This window comes from Rhipicephalus sanguineus, chromosome 8 (assembly GCF_013339695.2).
Source record: "Rhipicephalus sanguineus isolate Rsan-2018 chromosome 8, BIME_Rsan_1.4, whole genome shotgun sequence".
NCBI lineage: Eukaryota > Metazoa > Arthropoda > Arachnida > Ixodida > Ixodidae > Rhipicephalus > Rhipicephalus sanguineus.
In genome coordinates, this window is record NC_051183.1 from 37,153,391 (window position 1) to 37,176,582 (window position 23,192).

At 49.5% G+C, this 23,192-nt stretch overlaps 1 protein-coding gene and 1 non-coding gene across 3 annotated transcripts in view; one reads left to right on the forward strand and one right to left on the reverse strand.

The window, feature by feature from the left end:
- LOC119401731 (homeobox protein OTX2) overlaps nt 1-23,192 on the forward strand; it is a 188,959-nt gene that overhangs the window by 148,779 nt on the left and 16,988 nt on the right. Inside the window, exon 4 of one of the 2 annotated variants that reach the window (XM_037668670.2) lies at nt 6,518-6,559. The exons of the other annotated variant lie outside the window; for it this stretch is intronic. Within the exon in view, the coding sequence (XP_037524598.1) occupies nt 6,518-6,559 (42 nt within the window). The remainder of the gene's footprint in view (nt 1-6,517; nt 6,560-23,192) is intronic. 2 annotated transcript variants of the gene reach the window in all.
- Trnas-uga (transfer RNA serine (anticodon UGA)) lies at nt 9,588-9,660 on the reverse strand. The gene has a single exon. It is a non-coding gene; the product is annotated as a tRNA-Ser (tRNA).

The following is a 23,192-nucleotide window of genomic DNA, read 5'->3' on the forward strand; positions in this document are numbered from 1 at the left end:
GCTTCACCTCCTTTTCCATCGCGCTGCACAATCGAAACTGACTCTTCGCAGCATGTAACAATTTATGGCGTCTACGTTTCGTCAGCTCTGCATCACACTGTCCCTTGTTATGACCATTTGCTAACACCTGTGAGTGATCAAAGAAAGGTTTATGGGCGACCAGATTGCACTAAAGAGAGCTATGATATTACACAACAGTAATAACAAGAACGAGTCGAACAACAATCGTAAGACCACCATAGCACGGCGGGCTGCAGTATAGAAAAGAATAATAAGCGGGATACAAAAGCCCTGAACGTTGCCTAATACTCCAGGCAAAAAATTGAATGGAAAAGAAAGCTGCAAATATATACCTCGAGACATCAATCGAAGGAAATATAACATCTAAAGGAAAAAACGCGAAATGCTGGAGTACAAAGAATGCGAGGCGATAAGAAAAAAAGAATGTAATAATGGACGGGGCAATGAAGAATCACGATTGTGCGGCTGTCTGACCCCTACCCGGCCATAATTTTTCGCGGCGAACGCGATATGACCCCCCTCGGCCGTGTCGCCGTGTCGCGAACGTCGCCCCTCACGCGTGCTGCCCGCCGCCGGTGCAGCATCACATGGTCCCACCCTCCGCCTTCTCGAGAGATGTACCATCGGTGTAGACATGAACTCTAGATGCGCGCACCGGTATGGCTTTCCTGGGAAAAAAAGAGCTTGTGACCGCTATTGCGCTTTCTGCATAAATTGAAACAGAAAACGCATGCCTCATAGTTTCTGCAATACTGAAAGTGCGATAATTCAGCCCTCGAAGAAGTCGCTATTCTGGACATCAAATCTAGCCGAATTCGCCATCTTCTGAGCTCTGACTGGCCAAGGTGGCTGCAGCGTCCCCTTCGAATTGACTCAAACTTTTGCTATTAGAGAATTCGACAATATGGTGGAGTTTGACGATGACCTGAATGGCATAACGAAATTATCTGTATGTGTATTACGTGGATTTGCATCATGCACCCAGTTCTTCTGGACAGGAATTGGTACAACCTCCAACCCCCCTCCCCCGCCGCTATTACAGATAAGCATTCATCCACCCACCCGCTGCGTCCTAATAACACCCCCCCCAAAATCGAAATTCTGGATAAACACCTGCTTCTGGATTCAAGCGGCTTGTAGCTTCGCAGATTTGGAACTTTCGACGAAGTAGTGCATTGTAGAAGAGTCGCAGTGACCATGTATGTGATCACATACTGACTGCTTTGATGTGTATAGAAGACAACATGTATGACCACATATATGACAACATATATGACCAAGTGGCAAATGCACAGTATCCTCACCATGGCGGTGCAATGACCATGGCATTCGGCTATCCAGCAAAGGTCGCGGGTACGATACTGATGGCGAAAGCCGTTGGAATCGTCGGTGCCTGCCACGCGCAGCCGCGCGACAGCGTCGAGCACCGAAGACGATGCCGCTGATCGCCGTGCGATGCACGCAACAGGTATGCAACGGAGAGCGAGCGAGAGAGAGAGCGAGGAGGACGCCGTAAATAACCGCCGCTCGGCGGGGGCAATGCATTACGAAAGGCAAAACGCCCGTCATTCCGGGGGTACCCCTGCTTCTTGGCGAGCGAGAAGCCGACGCACGCACACGAAGAAAATAAAGAGAGCACAGCGCGGCGCAGCGGGTACTCCTGTCGTTGCCGAAGGGAAAGGAAAGAGGCTCGGTCGGGCTGGCGAGGTGTCCTTGCGACGCTTGCAACTGACCGAAGTGGGTCTTCCGCTCTCTTGCAGCAGGGCCCATGCGAGCCCGTTGCATCTGCAGGCGGGCCGGAGATCGGCATCATGCGAAAAAGGTCCATCGTTGCACGTATACGATCCACTTGCCGGTTGCTGGGAGGTATGTCCGGTGCAACGGAGGCGCGTGTCCTCCTGGTGGCAGTGGTAATAGTGGCCTGGCGCGGCACTGCGCTGGAGACTGACGCGATGACGAAGCTGTCGGTCAGGCCGAGCGATCGGACAATTAGCATTCGCACCGAAAGGGAAGTGTGTATGTGAGCTGGAGGTGTGCACGGTGGGGTATACAGCGGTTGGATACCCCGCAGGGTCCGGCTGGCCGACCGGGGTTTCCCCTTACCGCGCGCGCGTGTGTGTGTTCTTTGGTTTCTTTTTGTCTGTGAATACCACTTGAATACCACTTAACGCACTGCAGCTCAGCTGATACAGGTCATTCGTATGGCGCGCGATATGCTCAGCGTGAGCTCTCTGGTTTGGTACCAGTTTTGTGGTTTCGCTGTGGCGCCTTGCCCCTCTATGACGTAACTCCCAATAGCCCTTGGAATAGCTTAGGAAAGTTGAAACACCATCGATGACGCAACACCACGTCGCGATTTCGGTACGTTGGGAGCGGTATTCAAGGCCATTATGGATGCTGCGACACACGCGAAAACTAGTCCTCCAAGTGCGTTTAAATCCAGGGATCTTCACTATGCGATGTGCTCAGTCGGTCAGAACACTGTTGTTCGTAGGGTTGTCCAATATTTGGCGGCCGAAATCAGTCGTCTCGTAGCAGCTTGCAGCTCCAATACCTTTTTGCTCATTTCCATGGCACAGGATCGCCAGCTAATACTAACACACTGGCTAACCTCCTTGGCGCTTCTTCTATTTCCTCTTCCGTCTCGCAACTCTCAGCACAAGCGCGGAACAGTGAGTAGCAGTTATCTTGTGTACAGCCATAACTCTTCAAGAAACAACGAACAACGTCGGTTTCACGTGTCGCTATCGCTATTTTGTGGCCTGGATTATCTATATAAAAAAGAAATGAGTATGCCAAATTACGTTGACAGATTGTGATCAAAATACTAGAATCTCTGCAAAATATTAGTGGCAATCAATCAGTAAAAATCGCAAAACATAATTTCCAAGTACTGTGAATAAAAACGTTCAAGCCACTGCATGTGTCCCGCGCTTGTTCTCCGTTCTCACTTTTGCAGAGGATGATCTCCAACAGGGCGCATTGAAAACGAACTCGCACGTGACCGCGCGGCACCAAAATGACGGCCTGTTCCCTCTCCCCGGGCGGCCATTTTTGTCTCCACATACTTTTTTCCGCAGCTTCATTGAAATGCACGCGCGGGCTCCTCCGCAGCGCGGAAACATGAGCCCCGTGCATGAAATTCTATTGCCCGCAGCGAACGAGGCGGGCGAACAGAGGGGACCTCACGCCGCTTCGCGCTTACTTGGTTATTCATACTTATTATTCGCAAGTAATGCGAGCAGCGTGGTTGCCAGAGTGTACATATAGAACAGGCAAGGAAGGGCGCGGGAACAGTGTGGGAAAGTTGGCGCGATGTTGTTACATGCTAACAACTCGCCCAGTTCGCGTGCGATACTTGTATCGCGGGACGTTTGGAGATCACAGATCTTTATTCTGTATACCGCGCATTGTGCATTTGTTCCTGGCGTTGTTCTTTGATTTACGGGTGTATATGCAAATTGTCGGTTGTGGCGTGATGCACAAGTTGTGATGTTGAAACCGCGAATTCATTTAGATATGAAACTGAGAACCTTGCGATCTATAGTTGGGCGAAGAAACGTTCCGATAACTCTCGAAGTGCACGTGTGAAACTCTTGAGATGTTCGCCATGAGAAACCATTAAGACGTAATAGTATACGCTTCTAATGCAGTATAGTTTTGCGTTGTCGGTCTTGTAGAACGGGGCTTGCGAAACTAGTATTGCGATTGCATGCGTGTACGACTGAATTTGCGATAGCCGGTTTCATGTTATCGCACTTGTACAACTGGATATGTGATATAACTCTTCAATGCACAGAACTGGGTCTTGCGACATCTGGTATGGGGTATATACCGCCACAGCTTATCGCATCTGGATTCCTGGGTTTCGTGAAACCAAGCTTCGGAAGGTGTGCCTTTGTAGAGACACTCCATGGCCTGAGGTGTCGGCCGTGTGATACCATGCATGCTTAAATGGGATTTAGATGCGCGTGCTCGGAACTCTAACGCAGTGATCTGCGGCAGCTTGAATCTAGGCTCTAAATGTTCAGCATAAGCCAGCACGTGACCAACGCGTTATACGCTAAGGTTACGATGACAACTGAGGCGTGATGCCTATCATCACGCGGTGTAGCGCAGTGCATTTTATTGCTCTTTTGCACCGGTGACGTCCCGGAACCTTCGCTTCACTGCGCGTTCTAATGCTTCCGTGTGATAGTTTTATGTCGGACACTTTGATTCCTTTGACTCATTCAGTGGGCCTTTTACCGTCTCTAGAAGCAGCTTCTTTTCTTTTTTATTCGTGTAACGTTTCCCAATCATTTCCCAGGGCGGCGGCCTATGCCACGTACTCACATTTGGCACCTCTTCGGTAACAGCCCCAGCGTAGCATAGCCGAGCGGACATGTTTCTGGTTAACCTCCCTGCCTTCTTTATTTTTTCTTCCTTCCTTCCTTTCTTCTGTTGCTTCAGTGTACTTGAGGGTTAAGTTCACGGTAAAGAATCCCAGGTGGTGCTAAATACGGCGTGCCTCATAATCATATTGTGGCTATGGCACGTTAAAAAGCAGACTTTAAATGCGCAATTCCGGCGTTCGCTAAACAATTCTGATTGCTTGTTAAACACCTCGCTTACGGCATACAGGCAACTCCTCCTTCTGACCCGTGATCGGCGATCATTCGCCCTCACCACGTGCATACTTGAACAAACTCACAAACATAAACTAAAGAAAATAGAGCGCTGAAAAGAGGGGACAGGCCGGGGGTCGCTGACAGGAAGGGGGTTTCGGTTGCAGCTGTGGATTGAACGGACCCGCGTGTTTGCCAATCTCCCTTTCGTCGGGGTAGGAAGGCCTTTCTTTCCAACCTCTCTTTTCAAGTCAGCCGGACGTCCCCTTTGGTGTATGCTGTTGTTGCTCCCTCTCACGACCGAAAGCAGGCAGGCCACAGGGACCCCTGGGTGGTTCTTGGGCCCGGGGACGACTCCAAGCCACGTGCTTCGAATTACCCGTAGCAGCACGCATTAACGATTTTTTTTTTCGGTCCTTAAGTGGCCTTTAACGTAACCCAATGGAATGTATGCTAAATCTTATTATAGACTGGCGAAGTACCGCATTTCTTACAACCGAGATATGATAAGCGGCTGCTTATTTGGAGAAAAATATGTACAGATAAAAGAGAAGGAAAAGACAGTTTGACTGCTTGCGGTGTTGTATACTTCGCTAGCGAGGGAAGCCACTTACAACCGGTATGTACCGGTTACAACCAACTGATAGCGGCTGTTCCGTACTTTTCAAACATTTTTTATTAATGCGTTCGGAAAAATGCTTTTTTCCTTGCTGGATAACATAGAAGCAAGGCTCTTCCCGAATATCATTTCTTTAACTCTCACAGAGAAGTCTGAACACACAAGTTTTCACGGGTTTGGGTGCATTTTGCTGGCTTACCTAGCATGGTCCATAGTGGCGATGGGGCGCAACTTCTGAGCCATTGATATATAGTGTGTTGGGTCCATTCAATTTGTAATGTAGCCAGTTCAAGATAAACTGTTATGATTACACTCTGGGAGGCTGTACGTCTTGCTCATTTTGTATCTTATTTTTCTTCTTCTATAATTAGGGCGCCCGTTCTGCTAATTCGTTTTCTTAATACAGACTGTTCCTGTGCTCTACCTAATGAATAATCTCCGCTCAGGTGATTCCATCCTTAACATAGAACTTCGATCAGTTCTCACTGAGGTTTGTTATGTAGCAGATGATGGCGTCTTTTCAAATTGACACATGTATTAACGTCAAACGGCTATGAATTACCTCAATGACAAATGTTGCTTTTGGTCTCATATAAGGTATATTTGCATATATGTCAACTTCGCTTGCTCAAGTGTGGCCATGCATGCAGAGGATATATGCGGCTGCTCCTTTTCTCTCTGTAAGTAAAAAAAAGAACATTTGATTCAATGATTAATTGACTGACTGTCTGAAAGTTGCATAAGGACTTAAACATTATCTTCTAGTGGATTGTCTTGTATCGCTATTCCTGTAGTCTGCACATGTGCCACAAGTTGGCGCCACTGTTTTCCTTACTATATTTTTGGTTGCGAATAAAGCCTCCAGGTCAATGGCTCGCTAGGCGGCCTGGTGAAATGCCTGTTCTTGCACAACCCGCCACAATTCCGTGTGAATGGTAGAATTGGTTCATCTTCCTATGTTCTTTAATGCAGCGTTGGCAATAGAATTATATGCCGAAGTCCCGCATATCCTTCCCGCGTTCTTCGAGGACGTTCGGGTCCGAAACTTTCTCTATAAACGCATGCGATGTGCAAGCAAAGCAAGCGCGTTTTCGACGATCTGCCTGCGCTATGGTAAAGCATGTGCTACCGCAAAACCATGTGTTGTCACGTTTCGTAATTAAAAGCGAGTGAGCAATGAGGGAAGAAAAGCTATTTCCTTGATTGTCGCCTGTGTTTTTTAAAGAAAAGGGCCAGTAGGACATCTTTTATTTTCTTTCTTTACATGCAGGAGGACATGATGCACATGACGTCTACGATTGGTCGTGGTATGGTACGTTGAAAGATCCCTTTTCATTCGAAACGTGACAACACTTGGTGATGCTGCAGGTGAAACTTGGTGCTGCTCGGTTTGTCCTGTATAGTAGTTTTCCCATGTATGAACAAGCATCTTATAGAGTAGACGTAGACAATTTCCCCTGCAGCACAGAAATCTATGAGAGGTCTCTGACTGCCCATGCATGCAGGATAGCAGTAGGTTTGCAGGTAAGAATAGCCCCACTTTTTTATAAGGCGGGAGCACATAGATAGATAGATAGATAGATAGATAGATAGATAGATAGATAGATAGATAGATAGATAGATAGATAGATAGATAGATAGATAGATAGATAGATAGATAGATAGATAGATAGATAGATAGATAGATAGATAGATAGATAGATAGATAGATAGATAGATAGATAGATAGATAGATAGATAGATAGATAGATAGATAGATAGATAGATAGATCACTGAATGAAATGTTCTTTTTTTGCGTTGTGAAAAGGGGCAACCGCATAAAACCTCTACATGCATGGCCACACTTTAACAAGCAAAGTTGACATATATACAAGCATTTGCCGTATAAATAAACAGATAGATACAAATAGATTGAGATAAGTGCGTGCTCAGTGCATATACGGTCTTAAGCGCTAAGTTCTGGATTGTAGAGCGAGAATAAGAAGTACGCTTGAAATCTCGTTTTCGGCGACGGCATGTTGTTTTATATTGAAGATCCCGGAAATCTCGCCAACCGCGGCAACCGCACCGGCCGCATCGGGTGCATCGCGATGAGCAGAGCCACTGTGTAATTCGGACCTGGTCCCCGGTGATCGTTTTTCGACTTACCAGCGCCGTAATCCCCGAGAGCCATCAGTAACTTCAGCATTGGAGGCACAGGTTGTCTGTTCCCGCGATTTTTCGGAGAGGCGACAAGCTGTCGCACGGCGTTCTTCGTGAATATGTAGCGAGCGAGGAACGGACCTTTCCCTGGTAGATAGTCTACGCATGCGCGGTCGCGTCGACGACAGGCGCGCGCCATGATTTTTGGTGGCGGAAGCGTGACGACAGGTGCGGACCGAGTGGCAACTGGCGTCGCAAGGTTGGAAATATCGCCCCCCCCCTCCTCCTTCAACAAAGACGCGGAATGCAGGTCTCCGAGATTGTCTACCGGCACGCGGCAGATAATTTCGGTGGCCTAGGGCCGCCTTGCAGTTTCGATTTCGACTATGTCCACTGGAGGCGTCGTTCCAACCCGGAAAAAGGTCCATTGCTCTTCGTCGCAAAGCTCCATCGGATTCCTTCGGTCACATAAGGGCGGGTCGACGAACTTTCGGCGAGGGATGCGCCTCTGAAAATGTGTACTCTACGTCGCGCGGAAAAGCGGGCTATGCCTCCGCGCGACGTCCGTTCGAGAGGCGTCCATGTTGGAGTAATGCACGAAGTCAGTTTCGACTTTCAAGTTAAAGCCCCGGATCAGACTTGGAGCTTGAACGGGCTTCGACCAATCCAAGTCGCCTGCAAGTCGTCCGAAATGTCGAGCACGCGAAGCTGTCTTTGAGAATGGCGAAAGTCAAGTTCGAGCCAAGTTACACCTCTGCATTCAGTGACAAGTCCTCGCTATACACTAAATATGACCTCTAGGTGCATGCAGTGTGCACAAGACATTTGTTGGATGAACGGACGGCCTCTCACTTCATTTTTCGCGCAAAGGGGCATTCGCATGTGCGCATGAATACTAAATTAAATGTTTTGGATAATGATTGAGTAAAGTTCACATCCTTATGCGTATTTGCATATTCGTTTCCCGAAGTGATTAGATGTTTTCAACACCTTATGCACGCGCAGAAGTAGCATGTTACCCACAAGAGCAAGTCATTGTGAATAGTCATTAAGAGAGAAGAAAGCAAATATCTCCACGGATTGAACGTTCGCCGACTGACGCTGCAACAGTCGGGACATACAATCAAGGCATGGGTCCACACAGTTGTAGGTGCAGAAACAAAAAAAGTGCAGGAAACTAAAGATCGAAGCAAGCTCTTAATCTCTGCGACGCACACTCCACGTTACGCACTGCCCCGTAGTAAAGCACTTTATAAGAGGTTGTTCGCCAACTGTTCGGCCGGTGAGTCAGGGCCAACAAACCCTGCGGCGTCCGTCTCCCGCGCCCTATCAGCCAGGGACCAGAGCTTTGGAGGGCATATCCTGCGTCAAGTGCGCGAAGCAGCCGGCAGCGGCGCTGCGTTGGTTCCCCGCTGAGATCGTATGCGCCCTACGCGCCCTCCCTCGCCAACGCCCGCGGCGTTCCCTGCGTTGTGTGCACGCACGCGTGTGCAAGCGCCGCTTGTATCCTTGTCGCAGCGCTGACAGTCAAGCATGCCTCCGGCACGGGGGGAAGGAGGGGTCGCTGAGAGTTTTCGGGAAATCTCGGCCAGGCTGTTTTCTTACGGTGTGAAAGCTGTACACACCACTCCCATCCTCCTCTTTCACCACCTAACCGTCTACAGCAGCGCGTGCTGTAGTGACGTCGGCGGTTATGGAGGAAACCGTTAATCGCGCGAGAAGCGCGAGAGTTAATCCGGGATCAGCCCTTGGGCAAACATCGGAGCGGGGGCGCTGCCGCCTCTTTCGCGCGGGTGGCGAGAACGGGACGCCGTTTGAGATTTCGCCTGGCTGCCGCCGTTCTCTGCACATATCCGAGAACGGCCGAGCGATTCTTTCAGAATGCACGCTGCGGTGGTGGTGGTGGTGGCACTTCCAGGAGCCCAGCGTGGTCCCCCTCTGCGGAGTGCCTCTTGATGACGGTTGCGCACCCTGACTTCCAGTCCGCTCGTCGTTTTTCCGGCCCTGTTATTGTATTGTTCGCGTTTCGACCCTGTTGAGAGAAACTGGAATCAACGAAAGAAAAAGTTCGGAAGTAATAGTAGACTCTAGCTGGTGAAACCGGCAGATAATTAAGCCAAGGAAAGCATTGGAGACATTAGTTTTGGTTTCTTAACTCTAGAATTTAAAGAAAGTCAAGTGGGCGAAAAATCACCCTTTCCGTCGATGGGATCCGAACCCACGACCGTCGAATTTCACGTCCGATGCTCTGCCATTTGAGCTACGACGGAGGGCACTCCCCCGTCCACTTTTTTGTAGGGTAGTTATGTGTGCTTAACATATATGCGCAGGGCTCCCCATAGGACGGGGGGGGGGGGGTTGAGTTTTGTCGCAGCGCCCCCCCCCCCCTACTAAGTCAATGTATGGGGCAGATTATGCGCCTCTCCCCTCTTTGATGATTGGGGGGGGGGGGGGGCGACGTCAGGGTGCTACTCTCACAACTCCTCTGGTCGAAACGGCGGCTCCAGAGTCATGCCTTATTTGACGACTTCTTCCCACTACAAGAATCTACCTTCCGCTCAAGTTCTGCCCTGTTCGTATGCACAATATGTCAAGAGGGCATCCAACAAGATTCCTGAAAGCTTTTCCTTCGGTTCTCAGCTGGCAACCGTGGGTTCCTGCAGCTGCATGGTATACAAGCATACCGAGTTGTTTTCTGAATGTGGGGACATCGGAAAACAGGGACTTATTCGACCTCTTGAAGAGTTCATCTGTGTATCGTTGTTGATGCTTTCGGTTTTATAGGTGTACAATCAAATGGTTTTAAGCAAAGCGATGCGGTGCCCGATAACAAGCCACGACTTAATAACAGGAAGCGGGCAACCACAAGACGAATGAACCCGTCTGAAAGTTACTGCCCCGACTGATGGAAGATTATGAAACCATCATTAGGCAACTATTTTGTTCGTACCTTTTGGAACACGCAGAAAAAGTGTGTGGCTAAATATGGCGTTGTTGCTCCCGTGGACTTCTCCGGTTACCCGGTGAACTGAAAACACGTCTTTAGTCTTAACGAGTGCGTGCACCAAGAACTCCTTACTTGAGCACCAGCAACGACACACGGCCGCAACGAACGGACTGCATGCCTCGATCGGCTCTGCACGGGGCCCGGCTCCATAGACCTGGCCGTTGCAAACCAGGCGGGGCGAGGCAACTGTCGCATGGGTCACCTCTGCTGGATATTTAGATACGCTGATTGAGACTTGACAAGCGTGCCTTTGCGCGTGCGCAGCCCACTGCGGCCCTGCACTTCCTTTCTTCTATACCTGTCTCAGGCCTGGCAGGGGTTCACATTTCTGGCATCTAGTTCGCCCGGGGGGAAACTAGCGCTCTGTATGTGTACGTGAGTGTCACTGTGTTTGCCACGGCACGACTCACCGTGGCAGTAGTTTGCCCGGTCATCATCGGTCGCGCTGTCCCGACGGGCCCCCGTGGTATACCATTGTGTCTTCGCTTTCCCGGAGGCCGAGTTTGAAATTGCTTGGACGCGTGGGTGGCTGGCGTGTCTACACTGCGGGTTCGTGTGTGTGTGTGTCCAGAGAGACCTGGGAAGGACGCGTTAGGGGAGGACCTCCAAAGGGTATTGGAAGAAAGCGCGCAACGAGGAAGCCGCGGGGGCCTTCATTGTCGCGGCCGACGCTTGTGGCCGGGTCTGTCAGAATTCCTTCAGAAGGCCCGTATGCCTTCTCAGTTGAAGCTCTCAGTATGTAGCATGCGCGCAAAAGCGGAAAGCAATTGCGCGGAGAGGGGTGTTTGCGACCGCGGACTCTGTTGTGCTGGCGGAGGCGCGAACACTGCGAACGTGTGCGGGAATTCGAACCTGTCCGGTGCGGCCGGTATGCCGTGGACATGTGTGGGCCCGTGTGTTGTACAGCGTGCTGGTAGGCTCTACCTCGTGCACTGTTGAGCATAGTATACCGCAGGTAACCTTATACATCGCGAATGCACCCTTTCATTATTAACGCATGCAGCGTTGTGCTCTTCTGTTCAGACGGAGAACGTTGTGCATTAAGGTAAACTGTCGAGGTACTCCTGACGGGGTATTCCCCTCATTCCTCGCCCTAAGGTTGACTATATCTATCTATGTATCCATCCATGCATTCATCCATCCATCCACTCAGTAGGTTGACGATAATAGTTCAAGAACCACTTTTGGACCATTTGTCGTTTGTCAAGGAGAGTTACTTATACGCGTAGTGAAATCTTGTTGAAATGAGGCACGTTACCAAGTGTATGCAGTGATGATATCGCGTTTTGGATGGGGATAATTTTGGTGTGCCATATAGTTGCATCATTTTGCATTAAAGAAGCATACACTGCTCAAATAAACGCGCGCTTTGCCGGGTTTGCTCAACTCGCAGAGGCTGCCTTTGCAAGCGTTGAACGTATGTTTGGACTCGGGTTTGCTCAATCTACATTTCTGCTTGTATGTTTCAAAGTGCGCTTCAGTGCACACGCACTCTACTACCCATTAGTACGAAAAACTAGTCCATCAAGGAATCCTCGGGATGCCGCTTAGACTGTTATTACACCATTGTGGATTCCCACAGGCGGGGAATGCTGTATGCCGGAACGCATGTGTGCCGTATGAGTGCAGGTTGTCTTGTGTATAATCCGGTGTTCCAGCAGAACGTACATACTCGCAGGGAAACAGTGTGTGGCTCGCTTGTCCTTTTCATGTTTCCGAGTGTGCGTTTCAAGCTGTTGATCTCATCAAAGTTATAAGTAGCCCGAAACGCCCTGCAGCTTCCCTCACTATCTATTACACTTGGGCAGCTTTAAACTTAATTCGATTACAAACAATTGAGATAGAAATTAACCCAAGTATATATAGAAAGGCTTGAGTCAGACTTCTTATCTGTTGACAGCTGCAACTGCTGTAACATGCGCAATCACCTTTGTTGCGCTGGCCTCATTTGCCACGCTAAGCGCGCTTCGTCTTTGTGTTACCTTCGCTGTGTTTCAAGTCGACAGCTCTGCGATACGTTGTGTTCACTAAGCACGAACTAATTTCCTTAGCAACGACGCAGATATGGGCCAAAGCGTAAACATGTCATCGTTACTCCTATTTACTGCAGCTGTCTTCCCTTGCATCCTTGTTCGTAAGGCTAACATTGTCGAATGCTTTTGTCGAGTAAAACTTCACACATACACACATACAACTCAAGCGCAGTTCAGCTACGTTCCACAGTGTACCCTCTGCAAATCTCTTCACTGATGCCATCTGCTGTACACAGGCTACAGCCGCGAGCCTCCGGGCTCGACATAGATGCCGACAGTGAGCTGAAACCTATTCGCAGAATCGGCGCGGTCCTCCGCACCCTTGCGCTGCCAGCCGTGCTCCGTGTTCTTCGCGGAAACCTATTATACACATACGTATGACAGAATGGACACCTCCGAGAGGAATATCCCCTCGAGACGCACTCTGAATCTCGTTTCTTTTGATCGGCATTGCGTTTCTGACAGGGCGGGTGCATAAGCGACAAGGCGCTATGCGGAGACAAGCCGTATCTGTATACACCCAGTGCCCAAGTGGCGTGTTTCTAGTGCCCTCCTCTGGACGGCCGGCGCCCTCGAATATACAGACGCCTCTTGGGGAGGCGTCGAGAGGATCCCATCGTGCATTGCGACCAACAGACCACACGCTGCGCCAAGGGTCTGCGCCACGGTGCCAGTGCGGTGTAGAGAGAAAGGAGATCGAAGTGTAGGAGGGAGGGTAGACTGGGACTCTCGATTCGATTGGGCAACGCGGTGTATCGACCCGGCGTCATGGGCGGGAGCCGCCGGTGCTGCCACCCCGCGTCGGTGGAGGGTCGCGCCGCACCGGCATGGTAGCGCCGGGGCCGTTGGCTCTCCGCGCTAAGCCTATCGGTGCATTGAGCGTACGCGACCTCCTTCCCTGCCTGTCTGGCAGCCCTGGGCTCTGTAGCCGCAGCCTGAAACCCAGCGACGCAACGCTGGGTCGGGCACCGTTATCGACCGCCTCTCTTCGCGTTGCGCTGCGTCGGCATCCAACCTACACATCTGGCGGTCGCGGAACCCCGTCGGCGTGGGTATACGATGTAGCTACCGGTCTTTTTTTAGGGTTACGCCTGGAAGCTGCAGCGCCGGTGGGGGTGTTCAAACACTGAAAAATTTGGTTGAGAAATGCAAGAACCGATAATACGAGGTTTAAAATAGGGCATTAAATTCCGAATACCTGTAAGTTCAAAGATGTGTCTATAGGCCACTGGCATTGAGAAGGAAAAAGTGTGTCGTGTCGGAGGCGTCCATGATAATACCAAACAAATCATGAGACATGCTACGGTCAGATTCATCGAAATTCTTTAAGCACGGGGAACTTAACTCATGTACCTCAATTGAGCGAGCTTTGTTCATGGGCTTAAGTAAACCAATGCATACATTTCTGATAACACTTAGGCTCTACCACTAAGGCTCTACCTTAGGCTCTACCAGCTTTCTCTTCGAGAGAAGAAATAAGAATGAGTAAGTTACTCTAATTTCATTTGGCAACATGGAACATTGTTTAAGATCATCATCCTCAGGCCAACTCATCATATTTCTGTTCAGATGTTCACAGGTTTCCTTTTATCACTTTTATGTATCATGGTCCCTGCATGTGCAGCTGCCTACTTCCATTGTGTTGATGTAATCGAGCACTCATAGCGGATAAAGAGTGCCATCCATGGCATGCTTCTTTTCCCTGTATCTCTCTTTTTTTTTTCTTTTTGCTTTAGGAGGGCTGGTTCTGGCCCTCCTATATCGTATAGCTATATCATGTATGCTTCGTTTGTTCACATCCTTCTGTTCTCTGTTCCACGCATTCACTGCGCTCTTTGTGCAAGCACGCATGTTCGAACCACGTTTCGAGGCAACTCATTATTTCGGCGTCACAATTTACAGCTTTAAAGTTTCGAACAATGACGCTCTATTCGGTGGGCAAGCGTGACTTGGAACATTCAATTTTCGAAATTCCTTGCAGAGGGCCTAGACGGAGAGATCGAGAAAGCCAGAAAAAGAAAAATGTTCGCAGGCCCATAGGTCTTCCTTTAGAGCTCGCTTTTCATGACCGCAATAAGCGTTTGGGGGGGCTGGGGCCACGAGCGTTACACCTTTGCACCTGTAGCGAAAGACTTGCCTCCACCACCTAGACAGACTACTTCCAGAGTACAAGCGCCGCGCACTCACGACGAAGCAGGGGCAACAGCAGGGCTGTGTTGTGACCTGTCCGGGCCCTAGATGGATATACCAACTCACACTGAGGGTGGCGCGGATGTTTCTTTCGGCGAGGCTGGCAGGCTGCGGGCGGACCATCTTTAAAAGAAAAGACAGAGAAAGAAACTGTTGCCGCGGCTCTGTGATGCTCGCGCATGCATGCGCATCTCGATGGCTCGGAAGCCGCGTAAAAACAGCGGGCGCCCATTTACGACGCGAGCGCAGCGCGCGCTTGCGCTTGCAGCGCCCTTCAGCGGCGTCTGCCGGCGCACCATAAAAGAAACGACGCCGCCGCCGCCGCCGCCACCATGACGATGCGGCCGCAGCTCACGACGCAGTTGTAAACCGCTCCTGACGCAATAACGCGCCCGGCAATTCGCCGCGAAAACAAAAAGAGAGCTGGCTCCTCCTTCCCTCCGTCGTTGGCGTCGTCGGGCTCGCGCCTGGCAACATCCGGCATTGTTTCTTTTATTTCCCGCGTCATTTTCCTTCGAGGTTCGCGTTTCTCTTGTTTCGTTTTTCGCTTTTTCCTGGAGGGAAACCAGCAAGCTTTTCGGGGGCTGTGGGAGGGAGACGACGAGTCGGGCGGCGCGCGCGGAACCTTCTTCCTACGACGCTGTCATTGATGCATGAGCCGCTCGTCCCCGAGGCGCTCCTGTCCAAGACGAACGTCCTCCAGCGCCCCGTGACGCGCACGTACCGTACCGCCGCCGCCGCTTTAACTGGTGGCAGCGGTGGCAACATCCCCGAGCAATGATGGATGCCCGGAATCCGCCATGCATTGATGACAGAGCGCCGAAGCGCGCCGAGTAAGACACTTTTGCATGGCTTACGTGTACGTACCGCGTATAGCCGTGCCTCTTCGCCCAGCGTTGCCGCCGCCGTGTGTCCGACGAAGTCTGTTGTTCGTCGCTGGAACGAGACAGGCAGGAGACACTTGTTCGGCTCTCGGGCTACAAGATGAAAGGAGAGAGGGGATAGGATATGGGGTGGAGGTGGAGGGGGCGTACCCTTGGCGCGGTTTGGTCGAAGAATGTCACAAGGAAAGAAGTCATACGGAGGCTATAGGATCTCCACGTCTCGATCGGCGCTTCGAACGGTTTCCTTTCTTAGCGTTGCGCGAGTTGCCGGCTTCAACTGCATAAAGAAAGTGAGCGAGTGCGTGTACATGTATGTAACTTTATGGCGAAGTTGTTGAGCTCCTCGATCGTTGCTAGTTCTCTTAGACATATGTGCACGTGTAAATGGTTACATCGGTGTTGTGACCATGTCTCGTATAACTACATAACATGAATGACCTCATAACAGCTTTCGCTGTAATAGCTTTGTGAGCACTGTGATAACGTTCATGACAATGTTACTAGCAACAGCTACAAAGAGCTGTCACACGGTATAGTGAATGTAAGGCCGTCCGCCAAACAGACAGGCAGGAGACACTTGTTCGGCTCTCGGGCTACAAGATGAAAGGAGAGAGGGGATAGGATATGGGGTGGAGGTGGAGGGGGCGTACCCTTGGCGCGGTTTGGTCGAAGAATGTCACAAGGAAAGAAGTCATACGGAGGCTATAGGATCTCCACGTCTCGATCGGCGCTTCGAACGGTTTCCTTTCTTAGCGTTGCGCGAGTTGCCGGCTTCAACTGCATAAAGAAAGTGAGCGAGTGCGTGTACATGTATGTAACTTTATGGCGAAGTTGTTGAGCTCCTCGATCGTTGCTAGTTCTCTTAGACATATGTGCACGTGTAAATGGTTACATCGGTGTTGTGACCATGTCTCGTATAACTACATAACATGTAAGATATATGGTATGACGTGTTCGTTTTCAGATCTGCTGCAGGAGAACAGCATTGTATAGTGGCACACTTCTCTCGCAACATCAGTTCAGTGTAAGAAGTGGAAAGTTTTACTTCGCCTTTGCTGATCCATGATTATTTAAAAGAGGTCTGGGAGAATACTCCTATTACGCAAGAAGCTGAACGGCAACATGTGTTACTGAATTTGTAGCCGTAAGGCACGCTAACGCAAGATATAAACAAGTGAATCAACAAGTGAATATAACAAGTATAATCAATGAAGAGGACGATGGATGGCCACGTATGATAAACACCATTGTTGCCTCGCGAACTCGAACTCTGTGCGCCTTTCCTGATGACCACGTCAACTTTCGCGAATTCTCTGTAAAGAAACCAGTTTGCGTCACGATGGCTGTACCTGAGGTGAACGCACCAGTGCAATGCCCACTAACATTACATTTCATTAAATTAACATTTCAGCCTATTGTTACCGGTTTGCTAAGGTAATTATTGCACCTGATATGCCGGCATCTGGCTATCGATAACGCTATATTCAATGCATCAACTGTTAGGGTGAGGCAAGCCTTTGTTATCGCAATTGGAAGCAATCCCCCTGTGCCTTGCGAAATAAGCTCAGCCTTTATTATGCAAGATCGTCTTCGCCACTTTTGAAGATCTGTTCTCATTCCTTGATTTCATTATCTTCTAAATAAGCTCAGCCTTTATTATGCAAGATCGTCTTCGCCACTTTTGAAGATCTGTTCTCATTCCTTGATTTCATTATCTTCTTCCTGTGCACGCTGAGAAACGCCGCAAGCATTCGAACCCGCCTCGCAGTCTCGTCTGTCAGTAATGTGGAGGGGCGTTCAGGAATTTAGCATGCATTGAATCCAGCGTGCACACATTCCTACTCGCTCACGAGGCGACGATGTGTGCCCACCTAAGACAAAAGATACAGCACGTTTTAATCCCTTATATATTACCGCGTCAAGGCGTGAGGGGAACTCTCACCGAATAAAGGAATGGGATCAAGGTCGATCAGGCGTATAGCCGCGAATATAAAGTTTTAAGTCAAAGTAAGGTCTTGTATGCTCTTTCGATTGGCCTCGAAACGTCGCTGGGGCAACCATACAGCTCACCCAGAAAGCTTACAGTATACGTCTTGCCGAATATCACGGCCTTGCACAACCTTTAACCATTAATGCCGCACCTACCAGCGATGTTGTGATGACCCAATTAAAATATGTAGGAGTCTCGCATCATTGGTATGAGCAGTAGAGTTTTTTGTATAACCTCTGAGCACTGCTCGTCTGTAGAAAAAAGAATGATATAACTTGGCGCGTCGTCTTTTACCAGGGTGAGTCTTCGATTACACGATGGGATTCTGCAGCTAGGAGTTGTCACTATAATTCAAGGTTTGGACTTTTACGAGTGCCTCACTCAGCATATGTACTGGCTCTTACCTTTGTCTGCGCTAACAGGCCAAACATATTCACTATATATATATATATATATATCCCGCATATTCCTTCTTACCTTTATTTAAAGCGTGGGGTGTGGGAAGGGGGTTGGAGAGGACTGGTACGTTTTTGCGTTATCGCAAAAAAGTACAGCACGATCTCTTCGTTGTTGTACCTATATGTTATTTTGCTTACGTATTGTTAATTAAGCTCGAATACGTACACAGTTATTTACTATGCTATAGTTTAAACTTCTGGTAACCACACATCTTCATAGATTACATGTACTTCAGGACCTCCTCCCATGAATATGTACTGATTCCGTGCAATGAAACCATGTGCGAAAGTATTGCCGAGATTTTTAAATAAAGAACAAATATTCAGTACAAATATGTGCTCTCTTTATGAACGAGTCCCGCGGGCACACTGTTTAGAAAACACGAGCTGCCAAATCAGCTCAGCAAACGGAACTTAAACAATTGTACACGAAAAGGGGGAAACCGATTGCATACATGAATTCTCTCTCATTCTCTCTCCTTCAGATTTCTCTCTCCTTCAGATTTCTCTCTCATCCAGAATTCTCTCTCATTCAGATTAACACCTCTACAACGCATGAACGAAAAGTAAAATGTCGATAGAGCTCGCTTATCGTCGCGATTAGAGATAACGTCAAACCAGGCGCCAAGATTACGTATGGCCCAGCGAAACGCTTTAATGTATTAATTTAGGCGGCTCGACTTCTTTTTGCGCGCTCCTCGCCGCGAGCGTTATAATTGGCGATTCAGCGCAGATGCGTCGGACGTGCCAGAAAATATAAATTATGCGCATATGTACTCCGTGGCGACCTCCGGCTTGCGCACTTTTATAATCGACTTACCGATCTCCCGTGTACGTTGCGCGTGCTTTCCCATCGGACCTCGGTGTGTCTATGCTTACAGCCTTTTGTCATGGTCCCGCGAACCAGCTGCCGTTGAAATGCGTACGGCTTCACCCGTCGTCCTATACTCGATGATATCCCAAAGGGCACTCAACGTTTTCGTTTTGTGTACAGTGCTATAGCTCGCAGAGGCGCAGACATATTGATACTGTTCAAATTTCGTGTATGCCCGTTTTTTTTTTTTTTTTTTTTGCCTCTGTCTCCCATATGTTCTAGAGGAAGCGACGGCACAATGAAGTCTCGAAGCATATAGGGGATTCCCCCCGCACCTTGTGTCGACGGGTTTTCAGTCATGTCTGCGAGTGATAAGGATCTTACGTCGGTATCTGCTTTTCTGTGGGTTGCGCATCCCGTGTCACGTGATGAGCGATATCGAGTTTCCGCGCTCGTGGGAGGCTTCTTTCAAGCCAACCGTTCACTCGGCCGTCTGCGAATGTTGGTGTGTATGTAGCAAAGGCCGTGGGTCTGACGTCTGGTCAGAGAGCTTGACTCCGTTTTTTTTTTTTCTTTTTTGAGTCAGCGTACGCTTCAGTGCAGTTCCATTCACTCTATAATTGGATGCAGGCAGAGTAACGCATCTACTCTATGCGCGAGGAAACTGTCTGACATATATTGTAAAACACGGAACATTGCTGCAACTGAAGCATGAAAGAGAGCTGCGAATGTTCCTAGTCAGTATATCGAATATTTTCTGTCATAGTGCCAGTGGAATACAGCCGTCTGCGTATCCCAGTGTAGATGCAAAAAAGAATGTTGATTTCACAAAAAAGTTTTGAAGTCCCAATCCCCACACATGTGGATCCTTGACATCACATCGACATGTCACGCACCAATGTGCCACCATACAATATGTGTCGAGCGCAATTTTCCAATCTCGCTGGTCTGATCTGAAATGATATTTTCTGGCTTTGTACGTTCGCGTGTACGTTCATATAGGTTCGCATACGTTCGCAACGTTGGCCAAGACATCTGGCCCCGCGACCTTGCATCACGGTGCTTGGGAAAGCGGTGTATATATATAGTGACCACTGTTTGCCTCAGCTCCATATAACTGGCAAGTAAAACTTGAATTCTTCTGGAACTTTGTTTTACTTAACGAGGAAGTCAAATGGGCGCATGTCTTCTGTGGTATAAGAGCAATCACTTTAAAGGATTGCGAACCGGCGGCCTGTCACTGTGGTCGTCTAACCCGAAATTTTCATTCAACCAAGCAATGGGCTATGGGTGTAACCAACCCTGTACCTTTGCATACACTTAATATATCGAAATAATAAAATAAAGTTCTAGAGTCCATTCCAACTTTCTTTTCCTTTTGTATCGTGATCTTATCCGCCACTTTATAACGCCAGCTTTTCATCGCACCTATATATCAGATGGTTTACATTCAATTCAGTTAAATATTCAGCGAATTTTGCGACCGAAGAATTCTTGGTGTATGCATTATTTATGCTAACGAGAATGTCATATTTAACGCGGCGGCATTATATATGTGCTGTGTCCAATAAGTTCTATGTCATTCTCTTTCCTCTCCAACATTCTGAGACGGGTTATTCGTATAATTGGTGCATAGTTCTAATTTGGCTGTTAAGTAGTCGTTGCCATTATAACTACGGACCCATGTGCCGGCCAGTACACATTGACAACCATGACGATGAAGTAAAAAAAAATGTTGTCGTTGCTAAGCTGAATTGGACTGGTAGATTCCTTCGACATTAGCATTAAATTTTCTTCTTGTAGCATCTGTTTTTCTCAATTACTGTCTTCCTAATCTCATTCGTGGTGTAAAGCGAGTCGTACTGAAGTTTCGGCCACAAAAGTGGTAGTATTGGAGTAGGGAGTCAATGGACACTTGACTAAACAAACAGGTCAAGAATGGGATTTGGCAAAGAGCATAAAGGCATTAGTGCAGAAAACGGAAGCTCTACACCTTATCCGAGGCTAAGAGAGGATTAGGGCGGGTGAAGGGGGTTTAAGATTAACTCCTACAGAGATACGGGGGTCCACTCTGAAGGTCGTTTCAAGTCGCACGCGTCGAAAATCGCATTAAGCGCTCTCGCTTTTGTCGCAAGGGCAGTAGTACATGTGTGGCATTAAGAGAGTGCAAACAACTCCCACAAAAGGAGCGTATCAAGTTCTAACCCGTGCACGTGCCGTCGCCTTCCGCACATCGTAATCTGAGCCAACATATTTGCGGTCCTTCTAAGCCTAAGAGGATTCGACTCTTCCTATACACGGATAGGGTGAACTCGTTTTCGGGTGTAACCAAACATGAACTGCCACGTTATCCTTCAAAGCTCCGTTAAAAAAAGGTAAAGAAACACGCTGGCATCCAGGCTCCATTGCTGGTACTGCATGCCATATGCCAGCTGCGTCTGTTCTTTCGTCTGTTTAAGCAAGTGCCGGATAGAAAAGGCCGCTTAGGACCCGGAGAAAAGACGTGCATTGTCGTCCTCCTTTAAGATGTGCGTGCTGCGACGTTCTTTCAGCGCTGTGTGTCTCTCGAGCGGTGTTGAACTAAGCAAGTATACTGCGGGCACACAAAAGAACTGTCGGGGCTTGCAGACTGGGTGGAGGCACGATGCCGTAGTGTGTCCACATGCAATTCCGCAGACGACGACGAAGACTTGCGCACGGCTCTCCGTGAAAGAGTGCCAGGAGGGGTCCTACATGCCACCCAGGCGTCGTGGGCGCGCGGGAGATTATCAGTGGTGTAGCTACTGCGTGTGTATTTTAGACGCAGCGTCGGCGAGATCAACCAATGGCCTGGGCGTCGTGTCGCCCGTGAAAGCGACGGCCCGCGTTTGTGCCTGCTTGCTCGCAGCATGGTGACGGACCTATATAAGACTCGTATTGTGTCTCCTCTTCGGTGTTCACCATTGCCCAGAGAAAGAAGGAAAGGAAAAAAAAAAGTCTTTTTTTTTCGCAGCCGGGGATTCAGGGGCTCCTAATTGGGGCTCGGCGGGGGGTAAGCAAAAATCCCTCGTTGCTCACAGTGGCGATGGTGTAGCCGTGGCTACGGATACGGCTCGGCATGGCATCACCTTCTCTCATGCGTCCACCCCCTCCTCCTCCTTGTTTGGCGGCGCGGCGCCGGTGAATGGAGAGGCGCGCAGATGCGCTGCTCACTTGGACAAAAGCGCGGATTATTACGGGAAAACCCCGGTCGGATTAGCGAGGCCGCGTGGAAAGGGAGGTGGGGGGAGTCGTTGGATACCGATATGGAACACAAAGGAACAATTTTTCGGGGGCGCTCCCGGGGATTTGCGTCGGCCAACCGCCTTCATTATATCATACATGCCGATGGGTTCGCCATGAATAGTTTCGGTTTCGCGCCGGCCTCTTTCTCGCCTGCTTCTTTCTCCTCGCGCTCCTGTAAAGGTAGGAGGAGGAGGGGTGCAGAACGGCCGAGGCACACCGAACGGCCGGGCCCCGTGTCGCTACAGTCGTGTCTTTCCCCGGGACGCGGGCTTATTTTTAATCCGCCCAGGGTGGGGTTATAATCCAGCGCCCGGGAAGAGAAGGCGCCTTTTTTTTTTTCTTTTTTTCCCACTCGTCTATGCCGTCGCCAGAGGATTACCGGCGGCGCTCGATAACAAGGCAACGGCGCGCCCCCGGCTCTTGCTCTCCCCCCTCCCGCCCCCTCCTCCGCCCCCCTCCCTCCATTTCTCGCTCGTGGTGGGCGGCCGGAAGTACGCGGCGCTGCGCCATCTCCGACAGATGGCATTGGCCGCACGGTACCTCTTGCGGCCGGCTATACGCTTGCGGTTCTGACCCGGCGCGCCGACCTCCGGGCCGCACGTAGCGCTCCATGGCGACGCGAAGGAAAAGCTCGAGGTTTCCGCGCCCGGCTGGGCTGCCTACAGAGCCGAGGAAACCCACAGGTGTCTCGTGTGGCTGTGCAGAGCGTGCCTAGTGAGGATAATGTAATCAGAAGTTCTGAACCTCGAGTTCTTCCTTAGCTTAACCCAGCTACTTGTTGCTGGTACAGGCGCGACTAGTAGAGTAGAATTTTACTGCGGGGAAGCATACTTGAATGTGAGCAAGACCCAAGTACAGTACTGGTCGCTACCATCGACATGCTTGTACCCATCTAAAATTCGCTACTTTACATTGATTAGGAGCCTCGGGTGTTTCCATCCATGTTCTGCTTTCCTCTGTGCCTTAAAATATGGGGAGCAGAAGGATGCACAAACACATATTCGTTATGTCTCCGTCCCGCAAATGCGCGCAGTGTACGTGTCTTGATTTCTCTATCATAATGTTGGTCTTGGACGATATTTTTAGCCAATAGCCTACAGTTCTTTAATCGTTTGCGAGACAAACAGCGATGTCCTGACGCTTTGGTAAAATCAGTGCGAAG